The sequence below is a fragment of the Schistocerca cancellata genome, chromosome 3 (genome assembly GCF_023864275.1).
Source record: "Schistocerca cancellata isolate TAMUIC-IGC-003103 chromosome 3, iqSchCanc2.1, whole genome shotgun sequence".
Lineage (NCBI taxonomy): Eukaryota > Metazoa > Arthropoda > Insecta > Orthoptera > Acrididae > Schistocerca > Schistocerca cancellata.
Window position 1 is genome coordinate 656112925 of NC_064628.1, and position 17798 is coordinate 656130722.

At 38.9% G+C, this 17798-nt stretch overlaps 1 protein-coding gene across 1 annotated transcript in view; it reads left to right on the plus strand.

The window, feature by feature from the left end:
* LOC126176487 (anoctamin-7-like) overlaps positions 1-17798 on the plus strand; it is a 272929-nt gene that overhangs the window by 196597 nt on the left and 58534 nt on the right. The window contains exons 9-10 of the mRNA XM_049923641.1: positions 1375-1595; positions 10488-10683. Coding sequence (XP_049779598.1) covers positions 1375-1595; positions 10488-10683 — 417 coding nt within the window. The remainder of the gene's footprint in view (positions 1-1374; positions 1596-10487; positions 10684-17798) is intronic.

Genomic DNA, 17798 nt, shown 5'->3' on the forward strand with positions numbered 1-17798 from the left:
TTTGGGCAATAATCGTCAAAGAAACATTTAAAACATATTGTTCACACCACATACATTTTATGAATGCATTTTTTCAGCATAAACATTTTTCTGAAATATGCTTCAGTGGAAAGCCTACTTCATTCACATTTTTAAATGGAGGCTTTTCCCTCTATCAAGTTTGATGCATACCAAGCATATTGAATCATTGGAGTGAAAACAGGAGAAGTAAACTGATGCTGCATGATGTGCATCTTTAATCAAGAATAATTCTTGCTGTTTTTGTAGCATACATAATCTTTGTAATCTTTTAATTAGATTTTTGATTTGGTGATAGATATTTATATAACATGGTTGAGTGAGAGGAGTACCATTACAATAGAGACCATTACAATATCTCAGAAAACAGTTGAAATCACAAACCATTAGAGATGAGTCATTCAAAAACAATCCATGTTTAACTATATTCATTATTCAAATTAAAGTAGTCATTATTAACTGTAAGCTGTGTATACTAATTTTACGTATATAAATTGAACTGTTAAACTATATGCAAATTTTAACATTGCCAGGAATAAAATACAATAAGCAGCTGGAATCAAGCTCGTGCTGCCAAATTATCACACTGTACACTTACTGGCTGCGTAACACCACTAAAGGTACAATTGTTACCCATATAATCACTCACAATTTAATCAAAAAACATTAGAGTATTTTTTCTCATTTCCTATGACCCACTCAGATGTAATATTTTAGGAATTTCAAAGGGTCATATGCTTGCTTCTACTTAGAGTTCAAGCCAAATCGATGAGACCTGTCCTGCGCCACCCTCTTGTTAATGTCCAGTGGAATGGCTTTTAAAACAGTAAATTTGTATTTATTATTCACTCTATCTCCACTATCCTGCTTCACAAACAACTTTGAAAGCCCATGCGATTTAACTGAAAGACACTGTAAGTAATAAATACTTCAGTTCCTTGAACCTTAGAAAATGAGTATACATATAGAAATAAGGTTCAAAATTGTAGCAACATATAGTTTTGTTACTGTTGTCACGTTGCGCCTCCTCTCCCCCCTTCCCCCCCCCCCCCCCCCCCCCCCCTCCACACCCACACCCACACCCACATGCACTCACGCACGCGCACCCACACACTTCTAGGAGTTTCAGAATGACGAGTTTGACATTGAACTTACAATGAAAGTAATAACACAATCAATGAAAGATGAAGGCCACTTGTCCCAAATAGAGAAATATAAACAAGTATTGATAAACAAATGCTAAACTGCTGCTCTTTGACAATTCAAGTTTCTACAGAACTAAGCAGTAAATTCCTAGTAGTGTCAACACAGCCCCAGTCATGCTTATACAGTGCCAGTTCTACTCTTCTACTACAGCTGTAACTTTCCTGGAGTACTGGAAACGAAAGTCTGCAAGCCTGGCTCATCACTGGGATTGCATGGGGTTCCAGGAGGAAGAGGAACGGCCACGGCCAGAGTTTGCAGCACGTGCCCCATTTCTGGAACGTAATCCTGTTACTGGAGTGAGGGAACCAAGCTTCCCTTCCTCCCTACGGCACAAACGCATTGCTGCAGGAATTGGAATAATTTTTTTGATGGTGAGTTTCTTAATCACATTTTCTCATGCATATTCAACTTTATGTTAAGTAAGCATATTTTGTTTTGTAACTTGCATAACTTCTCAACTTATTTTCTCATCTTGTACTTACATCATGAAGGATGATAGGTGGAGTAGGAGTTGGAAAGGTTTGTAAGTTTACCACATTTTGTCTAGATATTCTATGTCGAGTGATGTGAAATGACAAAAATATTTCTCCTTGACTTCTTATTTTTACATTTTTTTAACTTGAAACGTCACTCACACTTTTCATTCAGTTTTTTGTTTAACAAAATTAGTAAACATCTGAGGTAAAACAGTTTACAACTTGGTTCATTGTAGGATCTGCAACATGTAAACTAAATCTGCCGCATGAGAGATATCTGCCCCAGTGTAGCTCCTTTTAAGATTTCCTCCTCCTGTCCTTCTGAAAAAGCAATGATGCCATTGTAATGCTTTCCGAAACAAATTGGAAGCAGACAGAATTAGACAATAGAAAGCATAAACTGATTCAAAGAGATATACAAAAGAAATTTCATGATCCATATTATCTCTCCAGAAAGTTCTGAGATTGATTTTACTCCTGGCATATAAGCAACATTAGCACAGGAATTACAGTGGCAGCTTGAACTAAAAACTGTAAGTGACAAATGATAAGTCAGTCAGTCAGTGGTGAGCAGGCAGTGTGAAGTAGTGGATGTGATGCCTTAATGTGTCAACATTTTTGTCAACAAATCACAGTGGAGAAACATCTCTAAATCAAATGTTAAGAATTTTCTCCAGGATGGTTTGAAGAAGACAAGTGTGTGTCAGATTTATCCCTCACATCTTGATTCCCAAACAAAAAATGATGAAGCAGGGATACCTGCCATGACTTGATTGAAATACAAAATGTGGACAATTCTTTTCTGAAAAAAATCATCACAGGTGATAAAACTTGGTTTATCTATGCAGCCACCCACAAAACAGTGTAGTGCAGAAATTCACATGAAAAGTCAATGATGTGATTATAACTTTTCTTTATTTTTAACTATCCAGTTTCAAAACTTTTTGTACTGCTGTGGTGCATCATAAAGCCTCACCAGACTATTGAGTTGTTGTTAAAAGGAGAAAGGCTCCTAGTCTAACGTATAAAGGAGCAAGCACCCGCTTCTTGCTACTGCTTTTTAGTGTATGTTCTAACTCAGTTTATTTTATATTGATAAATAAATATTCTGTATGTAAATCTTTCATTGTTCCTGAAGTTTCATTGTTACACCTACCAATATAGAGAAAGGCTGATATTACATCACTGTGTATGACATCAGTGCTCTCAAATCTGACTAGAATTTTAATGTAGTATGTCTCAACAATACTGAAGCTGAAGTAAGTAGAAATCAAAAATAAGATTTCAGTTGTGGTCAGTCATAAGGATATTTTACAGATGACAAATGATTGACTTCAGAACAACATTATGATGTCACAAGATTATGGTGTTCGTTTCTCCCTTCATTTGATTAAAATTTTATATTTAAATATTTTTTATGTAAATGTTTAAGATTTTTAAGATTCCATTATTATAGCTTTTTATGTAGATAATTTAGGAGTAAAGCAAACCATTCATCGAATAGCAACAGCAGTCAGTCATTAACAGGTGTGCAGCAAAGAAGAACAAAAAAGTTCAGCAGATGGACTGGGGTAGGGTTATGTCGTGTAGTGTAAGATGAGGGGAAAAGAGGGAGGAATGAGGAGGAGGGATTGGAGATGGGTAGCTAGTGACTCGGAGGGACGTAGCAGTCATACAGGATAGGAATGCATGTGATAGAGGTGGCAGATAGACAGGCTAGGCATGCAACACACGGGCGCAACAGACATGGAGATGTGGTGTGTGATGAGGCTGATACGGAGGCATGAATTTGGAGGGGTTGACAGGTTATAGGAAGGGGAAACTGTTGGCTAAAGGGTGTGAAGACAGTGGGTTAGTGGAGATTGTGGTCAGGAAGACTGCAAGAGTGGAGAATGTCTTACAAGGATAACTCCGTTCTATGTAATTCAGAAAATATGGTGCTGGAGAGAAGGGTCCAAATGGGATGGCTTCTGAAGCAGCTCAGAACTTAACTATGTTGTGCCCAACACAATGTTGTGCCATTGGATGGTCAACTCTGTTCTTGGCAGTGGCTGTTCATTCTGGTAGACAGTAGTTGTGCCCACATAAATTTCTGGGCAGAAGCAACAGCAGAGCTGGTATATGACATAGCTGCTTTCACAGGTGGCCCTGCCTTTCATGGGATAGGAGAAGCCTGTGACAGGACTGGAATAGGATGTGCTCGGTGAGTGAATTGGGCAGGTCTTGCATCTGTGTCTTCCACAGGGAGTGGGAGTGGCATAGGGATGGAGCAGGATGTTGCGCAGGTTGAGTGGACAACAGAATACTGCTTTAGGAGGGGTGGGAAGAATCATGAAAAGGCTGTCCCTCATTTCCAGGCCTGATGGTAAATAATCAGCACCCTGGCGCAGTATGTGGTTCATCTGCTCCAATCCATTAGGGGTGATACTAAGTTAGTCTTAGAAATTGAGGGAGAATTAGGAGTGTGTAATGATATGGGCATTGGAAATCTTTTTGTGCACTAGATTTAGGGGCTAGTGTCTGTCTGTGAAGGCTTTTGTGGGCATACTGGTTAAGGGAAATCTCATCAATGCAGATACGTAATTCCTGGATGGCTAGGTTACATAGGAGCAGCTTTTTGGTGTGGAAGGAGTGACAGTTGTCAAAATGCAGGTTCATGTCAGAGAGGTGGAGGTCAATGTCCAGAAAGATGACACACTGGATTGATGACAATGAGGTGAAGTGAATGGGAATGAGGTTGTGGAGGAATGAAGGTAGGATGTTATGGTCATGGGTCCAGAGCAGGAATATATCATCACTGAATCTGAACCAGCCAAGGTATTTGGAATTTTGGGTTTTGGGAGGCTAGGAAATTTTCCTGTAGATGGCCAGTAAACAGATTGGTTTAGGAGGGTTTCATACAGATGCCTATTCCTGTCATGGATTAGTTTAAACATCTTCACCTCAAAAGAGTAGTAGTTATGTTTGAGGATATAATTGGTAAGGTGAATGATGATTGATGCAGTTTGTTTGGAATCTGAAGGACTTTGGAAGAGATGGTGTTCAATAATGGCAAGGCTTAGGGCACATGAGATTTTGGTGTGTAGGGAGGTGACACCAACATAATGAGTAGGGATCTAAGTGTTAAAGGGGTGAGGATGGTTGAGAGTTGGTGAAACAAGTGGTTGGTATATTTTATAGGCTAGGCTATAAGCAAGTCGTTAGGATGTTGGTTGACAAGAGTGGAGATTCTTTCAGTGGTAGCACAATAACCAGCTACAATGGGTACAGGATTGTTGGGTTTGTGGATTTTGAAAAGCATCTAGAAGGTGGTTTTTGTGTGTGTGGGGGGGGGGAGGGGGGGTGGTTAGGAATGAAGGAGGAGATGGACTCAGGGGAGGGATTCTGGGAGGAGCCTGAGAAGCCAAGGATGTCAATTACTTCTGGGATGGTAGTGTTATGGCAGAGCCTGTAGGTGGGAGTCAGTTGGTAGAGTCTTCTGTCATGTAGTCAGGCAGCTCATCACAACAATGATGGAGCCTTTGTCTCCAGGGAGAGTAATTAAATCAAGGTATGTTTTGAGGATTCAAATGGCTGTCCTTTGTTCTGTCGAGAGTTTGGTTTCTTGTGAAAGGACCTGAGAAAGGATTTCGAGGCCAAGTTAAAAGTGAGGAATTCGTGTAAGATGATCAGAGGGTGGTTAGGTGGTTGGGGGAGGTGGGTTGCAGTTGGATGGTGATGAACTGGGAGAGGTAAGGTTCAATGTTGTGATTAGGTTGGTTTTGGTTGGAGGAATAGATAGTAAAGAAGTGTTTCCACTGTAGGAATCGGGAGGAGTAGAGATGTCTTTGAGTCCAGCATGGTTAAACTGGGGTGTGGGGCTGAAGGTGAGGCCTCTTCCAAATTAAAACCCTTGCCCCACAATACCTAGAAGTGCACTCCAAACACCACCTTCATAAATTATCAGATATGTTGACATCCTACTCCAAACTTGGAGCACTGCTACCCATCAACACCTATTCCACTCACAGTGAACCACTCATCAATCTCTCATAGCAAAGATACCATACCATGCCGTGCTGATCTTCTCAGTTTTCCACATCCTCCAAAGCTCCTTCCCAACACTCCAAAAGTTCCAGAACAATAACAAACCCAAAACCCTGTTCTTAACCCATCCCCCAAAAACCCTAACCCTCAGCCCCACAACCACATTGAACCTACTCTCCTCTTCCTCCTGACTGCTACAGTCAAAACGCTTCTTCACTACTAAACCCTCCAACCAAAGACATTCTAATCCCAATATTGAATGCTGCCTCTTTAACTTTATACTTTCAATGTGGCCCCTCTCCTACCTAGCCACCCCTAGGAATCTATTATCTTCGATTTGGCTTCCCAAGAAGACAAACTCCTTGACAGAAAAAGGACAGACATTTGCAAACTCAAAACAGACCTCAATTTAACCATCCTCCCATAGACAAAGACTCCACCATTGTCACATTGAATCACAGTGTGCAGGTAACAGAAGGCTACCACAAACCGCCAATTTCCCATAGCTTAGCCTCAGAGACCAATCACTTCCTTCACCAATTCTCAACCAACCCTACTCCATTACTGCTGGAATTCCTTTCTGATACTGTTGATGTATCCTCCCTATATACCAACATCCCTCATGCTCAAGGCCTTGCTGCTATCAAACAATACCTATCCCATAGTCTTTCTGGCTCCAAGCCCACTACCTCACCTTACCAATTACATTCTCACACACTTCTACTTTTCCTTTGTGAGGAAGGTTTATAAATAAATCCATGGAATGACCACAGTAACCCATCGACACACTCCCCATGCCAATCTGTTTATGGGCCCTCGTAGGGAACCTTTTTAACCTCCCAAATACCCAAACCCATTTGTCACCCATGGGAGGCACAGTGATGAGAATGTCCTTTCCCAATATCCTGATGCTTTGAGTGTTCAATCTGTGCTTCACAACGTGTCCCATTTGGAGCTTTCCCTCCAGCACCAGCTTTTCTAAACTATGTAGATGGGAATTATTCTTGCAACACACTACTCCCATAATCTACCTGGCCTCAGTCTCTGTTAATCTTCTTCTCTCTCTCTCTCTCTCTCTCTCTCTCTCTCTCTCTCTCTCTCTCATAACTTCTACCAAATAGTTTCCCTTTCCCTGTCTCATCAGCCCCTCCAAATCCATGCCTCCACATCATCCTCATCATGTGCCGCAACTCACTGTCTTTTTTGCTTGTTTGTCACATTCCCAGCCCATGTACTTGCCATCCCTCCCTCATGCCGTCCTATGATGCACATCTGTTGCCTCCCTCTGATCTGTTAGCTACCTATCTCCAACCCTCTTCCTGCTTCCTGCCTCTATCTCCTTCCACCCACACCACCCAACATAATCCCCACCCCAGTTCAACTGCTGAACTCCAATCCTGGCAGTGTGTGTGTGTGTGTGTGTGTGTGTGTGTGTGTGTGTGTGTGTGTGTTGTAGTCTGTGTAGTCTAGCTCATAGAATAATTTCTACAAAAAGCTGGTGAAGTTTTTATTCTTTTTCATGTGTTTGTCAACAGTTCAACACTTCTGCTGTTTTGTGTGCCCACAAGCTTTAGTATTGTACTCTTTTCTATACATACTTTACACCGTCAGTTTATTCTGTATCATTATTGTCTTCCTACCCCAACACTGCTCCCACTCTATCACCCCTCCTTATCTCATTATTAGCCACCTCATACTCAATCCTTATTTTCCCACTGTTGCCAGTGACCTATGACTCCGTCATTTCAGCACTATCAGTTCAAATATCACTCTAGTGAAATCCAAAATTTTATATCAAGCCATGAGGGCTGCAGCCAAATTCAGTGTGATGTCTAGTCCCCTCATTGGTATCTCAGGTAGAAGATTTTGATGTGTGTCCAGAGGAGTTGCTTCACCTTTTATTTTCCAATTGCTCAACCAGCCACAATTCCCTGTTACACCAATTTAAATGTTATGTAGTTTGTGTATTTATATAAAATTTTCCTTCAGGCTATCTGGTTCATCATCTGTATAAAGATTATTTTCCAGAAAAACAGTCTTGGTTGTAATAATTATTGTTTAGTGACATGTTTTGCCTTTTTAGGGCGTCATTAGATTTTCTACAAACAGAGAAAAAAGGAAAAATAATAAATAACCAGATGTATGGTTGTATCATTTACAGATCAAAATAGAAATATCAAAGCAGTACCTATAAACCATTAAGAGGAAAACTTACATTTGCTGTTATGATCTAAAATAAGCATATGCTAAACAGGCTATGTATATGTACAATAAAAATAAAGTAATGAGAAAACCTTTAAAGAATAAGGAAGAGGTACAGTAGCAGAGGCAAAATGAAAACACACATATGCACATAACTGTAGGCATGGCAGGGCAGTGATATGACAACATTTACAGAATTGCAAACATGCAGCTTCATTTAAACATGGTACAGTAGAAATTGAACAACTCAGTTTTATGTCAAGCATGTAAATTGTTAAAAAACTAGACTAAGTGGTCTATAGAGGTTAGTGGTGGAAACTCACACAGATGGTGTGCACGGTTAATTTTGAAGTAAAAATTTTAATTAAATGCATACAATAGGAATTAAAACTTTGGCTACTGAGTAAGACATTCTAAAGAATAAATCTACTAAAATAATAAATACACACAGTATGATACACTATATAAAGTGTTCATCTACCACTGTGCGGTACTTGTGCTGCCATGTTTCATAAAGTCAATGAGCAGTGGGCCCTTGCAGTCAAAGGAAAAGGTCATCATGACTTTCCCGGTGCTCGTGTGCGTGCTGTATTGACTGCACTTTAGAAGTTTCACTGGGAAGTCCTTACACATCAACCATACGGTCTCAATCCCTCCCCTTGCAACTTCCATATTTTTAGAGCCCTAAGGCCATCAGTTAATTTGGACAGGGAGGTGCAAGTGTGGGTACAATTGTGATTCCGTAGGCAGCCACAAACATTTTTCCATGAGGGCATTAACTGTCTTGTCTCTCAGTGGGAAATGTATTAACAGTTGTGGTGAATACTCCTGAAATAATAAATAGTCTCCTTACTTTTTCCATCTGTCTTGTTTTAATTTGACTGCCCATTACACCATAAAAGTAGAAATGCTATAAATTAAAAATTCGATAAAGTAATTAATCCAGATAGAAAATCATTAAAATTGCTGCATCATGAAGACAGCGTGCAGCAAATGTCAAATTGGCATAAAGTATATTACATGCTTAGACACACAAATAACTAATATTTCAGCCCAACTGCTCGGTGTAGATAGGAGTAAAGCCATCAGCATTTTGTATAAAAGGAGAGATCACACAGAAAGTTTCTCATTCAGAAATCGAATTTGAGTGTTGGCTGGCTGAATTGTGAAAAGATCAGATTGTGTCTTGTGTAAGAAGGACAAAGATCTACCAGCAGGTGTGGGATTCGACAGTACCTGGACCGTGGTCTATTGAGACTGCAGTTTATTATTATTGCCCATGCTGGTCAGAATCCTACAACTGCCATGTAAATATGGAGTTTGAGTTCAGGTGGGCCACATTCGATGCCATGGAGAACCTCAATGATACCATATGACTAGAAACCAAGAGGACAGGCACCTTATTCACTCATTCATGCTGGATCGTGCAGCCACATCAGGTACCTTTAGTCAGAAAATGGACTTACTTGCAACAGTACAAGAGTCCATATGGACAGTGTGCTGAAATCTGGAGCACCATGGCCTGTCAGTGTGGCCACCATTGCTGCAGCTTCCTTTGACATGGCTGCACCAGCTGTGTGTACCCAGTGACAGCACTGCATACATGAGTGGCATCACATCATCTTTTCAGATTAGTTCCAGTTCTGTGTACAGCATCACATATACATGTGTGGAGGTTCCAAAGTGAACAAATATTGCCAGAATGCGTGTGTTGTCATTGTGTGGGCCCAGCATATAGCATGATTGTATGAGTTTCCATGGGGTACACAAGATCACATCTGGTTCACTTAGACACTGATTTGGACAGCATCAGCTACATTTGTGGTGAGTTAAGGCCAGTGTTTGTGCACCGTCTTTGGAGTCTCCATGACTATTTTTCAACAAGGTAAGATGTTGCATATATGTTCAAGACCTATCTCTGTATGAGAGGGTGTTAATTTGATATTCTGGCCATCACATTTTACAGATCTTTCACAAAACTGAAAACATCTTGCCATGGTTACCAAGAAACCTGCACTCCTCCACTCACCAGCACCTCTGGTGTGTGGTTCATTGCAGCATGGGCTGACATCCTAGCTAACTTTGACTTGATGCCCAGCAGAGTTATAGCTATTGTTGTTTCCAGAAATGGCAGCTCTGAGCACCAAACTAATTTTCTTGTTTTCTGTCTTTCCTGGTGTAGTGCTTGTATTAGGCAGCAGTGTAGAAAGCCCAGAAATCTAAATTTGTTTATGCTGTCTTGGTACCCTGCAGTATCTGCTCTCATGAGGACTCCATCTTGTAACACCCAGTGCAAATATTCAGTGTATATCCCATCTCTGACTTTTAATATTCCTGTTATGTTTGTGTATGTTTAAATAATAAATTAAACAAATATAAAAATATTTAACATGCATCTGGTACAGTTTGTGTATTATTATTATTATTATTATTATTATTTACTTTTTTTCAAAAACAGGGTCTATTTGCATTAATTTATAGGTGCCGAAAATATCTTCACTGCAAAAATTATATCAGTGGTAATATGATATTGTAGTTTGTAATTTTATTCTGTTTCAGATGTCCCTGGTTATAATTTTCATTATTGCCATCATAATATACAGAGTGCTTGTGTCTATTCCACTGTTCCAAAATGCAACCCTCAGATCACAGGCACAGGCCATAGCCAACCTTACAGGTGCCGTAGTGAACTTAATTCTTATAATGGTCATGAGCCGTGTTTATGAGAAGCTTGCTTATCGTCTCACAACATGGGGTAAGTTGTTGTCAACAGTTTTAGATGATGATGATCAATCTGTTATATAAGGCATCCTAAAAAGTAATGCCTCCAATTTTTTAAAGCTTTTTAAACAAAGAAACTGTATTAACATTATACCTCTTCATTCTTCACATCTTCATTTTTGTTTCTCAACAATCATCCTGATTATGAACCCATTTATTCCAATGTGGGACTGATGTTGTCACTGTAGACTGTTTGATTTTGTTGATGGAGCCACAATTTTATGTCTGCTTTCACCGATTCATCACTATCAAAAAGTGAAGTCCTTAAAGGTGTTCTTTAAGTTTTGGAAACAGATGAAAATCACACGAGACCAAGTTGGGACTGTATGTAGGATGATAAAGGACAGTGAACACAAGAATGTTGGACTGTTGATGTCGCAGTGCTTGTGTGTTGACTGGCATTGCCATGCTGAAGGAGAAGGTGCACCATGTGTAGATGAACTCTTTGAATTAGAAACTGAATTACAACATTCTGTTTCTCATGTACTGACATAGTTATGTTACAATCTGCCATGCTACATACTACAATTTCAAGCCATCTCATGGCAGAGGGCTATAAAAATGTAGTCATGAAGAATACATGTGTGGAATGTTAATAATGTTTTTTTTTTATTTAAAAGGCTTTAAGAGTTCTCGCATAAAAAGTTCAGACACATTACTTCCAGCACATCCTCATAAACAATGTTACAGTGATTCTTGCAAAACCTGATGATAAAGAGACTGGTCTATAGTTTTCTGTATTTGCTTTTGTCACTGTTTTTTTTTTTTTTTTTTTTTTTTTTTTTTTACAAAGAGGGATCACTTTGGCAAGCTCAAGACAAAGACAGTTGGGAAAGTTTCCTAGTGAAAAGGACAAGTTGATTATATCTGAAAGGGGTGTTTCAACATTTATAATACATTTATTTATGATTAAGTCTGGAGTACCATGCATTACCAAGCACATATTTTTGAAGCTTTTGCTATGTGAATAATTTCATAGGGTTGTTTCATAGAGATAGAGCATGAGGAGGCAAGACTTCAATTTGTTCTTGTGGATGCTTGGGCTACCTCTCTTATTACTAATCATATCTTTTGTATTGTCTGTATACTATCACTTCAAGAGAATTATAGCCCTTTGGGGATAAGTTATTGCCTTGTTCCTTTTTACTATTGCCTTCATACCTTATTACTTTCCAGACTACTTTGCTTTTATTTTCTGTCTCTGACATAACCTTATCATTGGCCATTATCTTGTTCCTGATGTATGGCTTTTCTACATGCCTGAATGTATTTTGTAATGCAACTTGAGGAGAATGAACATGTGGTGACTTTTTCTGTAGCTAGGCAGTGCTCTTTGCATGTTGTTTGAGATTTTTATGCCTCATGTTATCCACATTTTGCTTTTAGACTTGTGTTCTTTATAACCTGTGATTTGAGGGAAAATGCTGTTTGAAAACAACAGTTGAAAATGTCTGAGAACTTTTCGAACATTTTTGTTGGCGTCTCATGCACCTGAGAAATTTCTTCCTAACTTCCTCTGGATTGTAAGTGAGGAATGTTACTATGCTCTGAGTGGTGAACCTTCTTGCAGTCACAGTGAGTGAGAGCAACAATGAGTATGGATCTTACTGAGGCCATTAATAGTGCAGTTTTGGTGCATTTTAGAAAGGCAAGTAACCAATCAGATCACTACAAATGATGGTAACATTATCCTGTGGAAACTGCGCTCACCAAAACAGGCAGACAGATGAGGGTAGCTAATGTTACTGCATGTACAGCATCTTACTTATCATTGCTTATCATAACAAAACTCCTGATATGTGAGCACAGCCAAGGGTAACAGCTTGTCACACTATAAATTGACACTTCTTTTGATTGGGTTCACATTTAAGGACCAGCTAATTATTTGTTAAAAAAGATTTTGGTCTTTTCTTCTGGTGTCTGTCTCTGTGATCAAGGATTTGTTTGCAGATCTCTCTTGGGGTTTAGGTAGTCAGTAAATATTTTGTCACCTGGTCTTCATCACCTGTTGGTCTAATGAACAGGTTATTGGAACATTTAGCCTGTGAAGTTGCAATTTGCAAACTTACCTAACCACTTTGTTTTCTCTGGCATGACTGTTCAACTAGTTTTTGTACTTTTTTATTATTAATTAGAATGTTTTTTCCTCAAGCGTTTGTCTTCTTTTTTAACTCCTCTTTTTTATCCTATCAACCTCATTTGGCAGATGGTAGGAATCATGAGCTTTTTCCTGGAAAGGAGAGATATTAGAATGGAGGAAAGGCGTGGAAAATCACGGAATGGAAAGCATTAGGATAGAGGTGGATAGGTGACGATCAAGAATGGGGAGTAGCTGACCACTCTGAAGAATCTCAAGAGGCCAGCTCCTTCTATAGTTCATTAGAAACTATCACTAACCACATCACACATTGCTGTATGCTGTATTGCAGTTGAGGATAATTACACTACTGTGGTGTAATATATCCCTTTGGTAAACTGATATGTTGCCCCACTTCAACATAATCAATGAATGATGATCGTGAGCATTAAAAGTTTTTATTAGTTAAGTAGCTTAGAATCATAAACTTTTGGGAAATTTCATTATGTTTGTGCATGTAAGTGGGTACTAATGGATGCCTTGCATCTTCAAGGTGGGACAACAATGGCAGCTAAACTATGCCTTGCAGTGTCTGATAGCTTGGCAGTTATTTTTTGCTATGATGTCCCATCTTTGAAAATGGGGTGTGCCTTGAATAAACGGGCATGCCATGACAATATTGCTGAAGTCACAGAATACATATGACCCTCAGTTAGCTGTCAGTGCGTGTAGAACTGTTGCTACTTACTGTCAGCTCAAAGTCCATTTTACATTGAGCTAACTGTATATGTAGTTTCCTATACAGCTGTTAATTGTAATGGAAGATGCAATATAACTGTTGTCAGAAGAATCAGTTTTTATTATTTAGGAGAAAGTCACAATATATCCAAGTTTACAGGTTCCAGCACAATTACTACTGCAACAAAGTAGTAGTTCTAAGTAAGTCAAGTTACACAGTTTTAGCTAAACATACAGCAGTTCAGAGTTAGAAGACAACAACATTCTCGGTTAGTACAATCATACACATTCTTTAAACTGACACATTAATTTTGTATGTTTCGAACAGCTTCTATGTTTGATTAAAAATACATCAACTGTAATGATGTTTTCTTGTTTTACTAATAACATGTCAGATGTTGTTCACTTCTGTAAAATTTAATGAGGTGCAACTGACAACTTTTAGAGTTGCCGGTATTTTTCCTTAATTTATGAATCCATGGTGTATGAAATGTAACATTCGTGGTAGCTGCATTTTCTTAATTTTGGCCCAAAACAGCAAACGCTGTGCCATTAAAGTAAAGTATCAATCCAATATGAGTACTGATACATGCTTTTCTCTCTATTTTATCCATTTCACAGATTTGATGGTTTTCCACTATCCCATGGGCCTCATGAAGTTGAGATCTGAAAAAGCAAGTGAAAGTGTCCTAAAGTTGAAAGTTTCAGCACGGAGCACATTGGGATTGCAAAATTTGCTTATTATTTCATCATTTGCAGCCTATCTAGAAGTCAGAGGCTGTTATCCCATATTAATCTTTCAGGTGTGTCAGTATCAAAGTAAAGTGGTGGGCTGAAAATGCTAAACAAGCCCACCAAACCCAGCTCGACATTTTCATCACAGGTTTCATATGTTGGTGAAAAGAGAAAAGAACAAAGGAAAGGCTAAATAAAAGAAAACTGAAAAGAACAAACATTTTGTCTGTAATTCCCACCTTCATAACTGGAGTCACTGTAAACCTCATCCTGCAAGTATCCAAGTCAAGCCTGGTGGTGAAAAAAATTTCCTACACCAGTTTTAAATGTGAAGGCAAAGGGAGGGACAGTTACTTATCAGTTCTGAAAGTTTCATTCTAATTGTAAACAGCACTGCATTGGGGACTGTCACAACAGCACGTCACATTGGCATGCTATAAATATTACACCAGAGTGAGCTGAGGGATAGCTATTACTTTATGCTAAAAAATACCTTGATTCATGGTAGATGTTACAAAAAATGTTAAGCTATAGTATTTGTCATTAAGACAGTATGTTATCAGATTTATGCTGCTTTGTATATTTCCCTGAAGAATTCACATGTCCACCCTTCTTACAGAAGCTGAAGTGTAGATGACCCATTCAGCGTGTTGCACCATAGTAACTTTGAGTTGTTCTAGCAGCTTGAGGATGTTTTTAATTGTACAATAATCATTGAGCATTGTGAGATAAACACAGTATTAAAAAAAAAAAAATTCAATGCCAGATAGAAATAACAGAACTACACTGCTGTACACACCACTGAGAGACCCATTATACCCATTTCAATGTCTGTATCTACTTCTACATACATACTCCGCAAACCACTGCAGAATATATTATAGGCCTCCCTCATACCAGGGTTTCTTCCCATTACCATGGCATATGGAGTGCAGGAAGAATGATTGCTTAAATCTCTCTCTCTCTCTCTCTCTCTCTCTCTCTCTCTCATTTTCATAGATATACAAAAAGCATATGATGACCGCAGCCCTCCCCCGCCCCCTCCCCAAATAAAAATAATTAAATTAAATAAAAATGTATGTTGCTGTGATTAAATATGTTTACATATTTACTAGGGATCAGAGATTATAATTACAAGGTTTACAACTTTACTTCTGCCATTTTTCCCCCCAACATTTGAGGCTTTAATGAAACTAATTGGTCACACATGTATCATTCAAAGTATTTTCCATTGCTGGCCACTACTTTCTCCCATCTTTTGGGCAGTATACAAATCACATATAGAAAAGATTGTTCATCTATTGAAGCTACCCACAAATCGATCCAATTTGTGACTTCTTCAAAAGATCAGAAGTGTTGGTCAGCCAAGCCATGCGCCATTGATCTAAATAGGTGATAGTCAGAGGGAGCATTGTCTGGAGAATATGGTGGGTGGGGTAGGACTTCCCATTTTAATGTTTCCAAGTACGTTTTGACCTCTTTTGCAACATGGAGTCGAGTGTTGTTGTGCTGCAAAACCACTTTATCGTGCCTCTTGCTGTATTGCGCCTTTTGTCTTTTAAAGCTCTGCTCAAACACATTAATTGCATTTGATAACCAGCACTTGTGATTGTTTCACTTGATTTTAAAACCTCATAGTATACAACGCCGAGCTGGTCCCAGCAAATGCAGAGCATGATCTTGGAGCCGTGAAGATTCAGTTTGGCCCTCGATGTGGAAGCATGGCCGGGATATCCCCATGATTTTTTGCATTTAGGGTTATCATAATGAACCCATTTTTCGTCCCCAGTCACAATGCGCTGCAGAAATCTCTTCTATTTTTGCCTCTGAAGCAACTGTTCACAAACACACAAATGCCGTTCAACGTCTCTTGGTTTCTACTCACATGAGACCCAAGTTCCTTCTGTCTGAATCATGCCCATAGCCTTGAGACGTTTTGAAATGGCTTGCTGTGTCCCTTCCACTAATCGTGCCAAGTCGTCTTGAGTTTGACACGAGTCTTCACTCAGCAATGTCTCCAGTTCTGCATCTTCAGAAACATTCTCTCTTCCACCACTATGCCAGTCTACGACATTAAAATCACCATCCTTGAAGTGTTGAAACCACTCACAACATGTTCTTTCACTAATAGCAACCTTACCATATGTACTTAACGCCTCCCACAAATGACGAGGATTAGGTTTTTAAACTGATATTTTCAATCAAGAACAACTTTATGATGCAGACACAAATCGACTAATGTTCGAATGAGGTTGTGTTGACCAAGGTCCAAGCTAACTGCCTCAAGTCTGTGATCTGTTTCTTTTGACCACTACTTACCGTTGTCACCACATATTGACAAACAGTGGAAGCAAAGTTGTACACCTTGTAAAAAGTTCTTAATGAATTGATGAAAAAGTGTTTGAAATGGGTGTAGACATAGATGGGGTTGCACATCAATTCTATTATTCAGTGATGATCAAAGTATATTGCCTGCAGATAATATGATATAGAGTACATTATTGACAAAATCACACACATGCAGTAAGGCAGAACTATCAATAAATTTTTCTAAAACGAAAAATATCTCTGTGGGAAATATCATCATGACATTATCATAGATGGAACTACTTGAGATATATCTTAAGTATAAGTATCTGGGAGTTATAGTTTCAGCTCAAGGTTCCACTAAAAGAAATAAGGCAGGGGTCAACCAAGCCAAATAATCAATCAATAAGCTAACTTCCACCCTTTGGTTAGACCAAATTAAAAAAAGACAAAAAATTTATATGAATTAACAATATTAAGAATTTGCTTGTATTGAGCCAGATATTGAGAACTGACACAACACTGAAAGATACTAGAAGTTATCCAAATGAATTTTTTGAGTAGTAGTCTTAGAGTTTCAAAACAAGAGAAAACCCAAATAACAAAATCAAGAAGTGAATGAAAATTCCCACTTACATCACCCAAGAAGCAGAAAAACATTGTTTAAAATGGCATGGGATTGTAATGAGATTAGGGATGACTGATGGCTGAAAGAACTTTGTTGGCAACCTCCATACAAGGGGGAAAAAAGGAAGACATAATGCAAAATGGAAAAATCGATTAGAGGAGGATTTGCAGTGAAGAAATTTGAGCTATGGTTTATACAATGTTAGGGAAACTTGGACACGAGGTTGCAAGAAAGAGCCCAAAGAGCTGTGAACAATTGGTGTTGTAGTCTTAGGATACTCCAGTGTTTTGTGAAGTGCATAATTTTACACTTCTGTACATTTAAAACAATTTGCCAACCTCTGCACCACTTTGAAATCTTACCAAGATGTGACTGGATATTTGCACAGCTTTTTTTTCACGCATCCTTTCATTATAGGTAACTGCATCATCTGCAAACAGAGACTGGTATTAGTATTGTGTGCCACATCATTTTATACAACATGAACTGTGGGTCTCAATATATTTCCCTGACCCAGCCCCAAAATTGCTTCTACTTCTAGCAGTGGGTCTCCATCACAATGCGCTGTCTGTTCCCTACCAATAAATCCTCAGTACAGTCACAA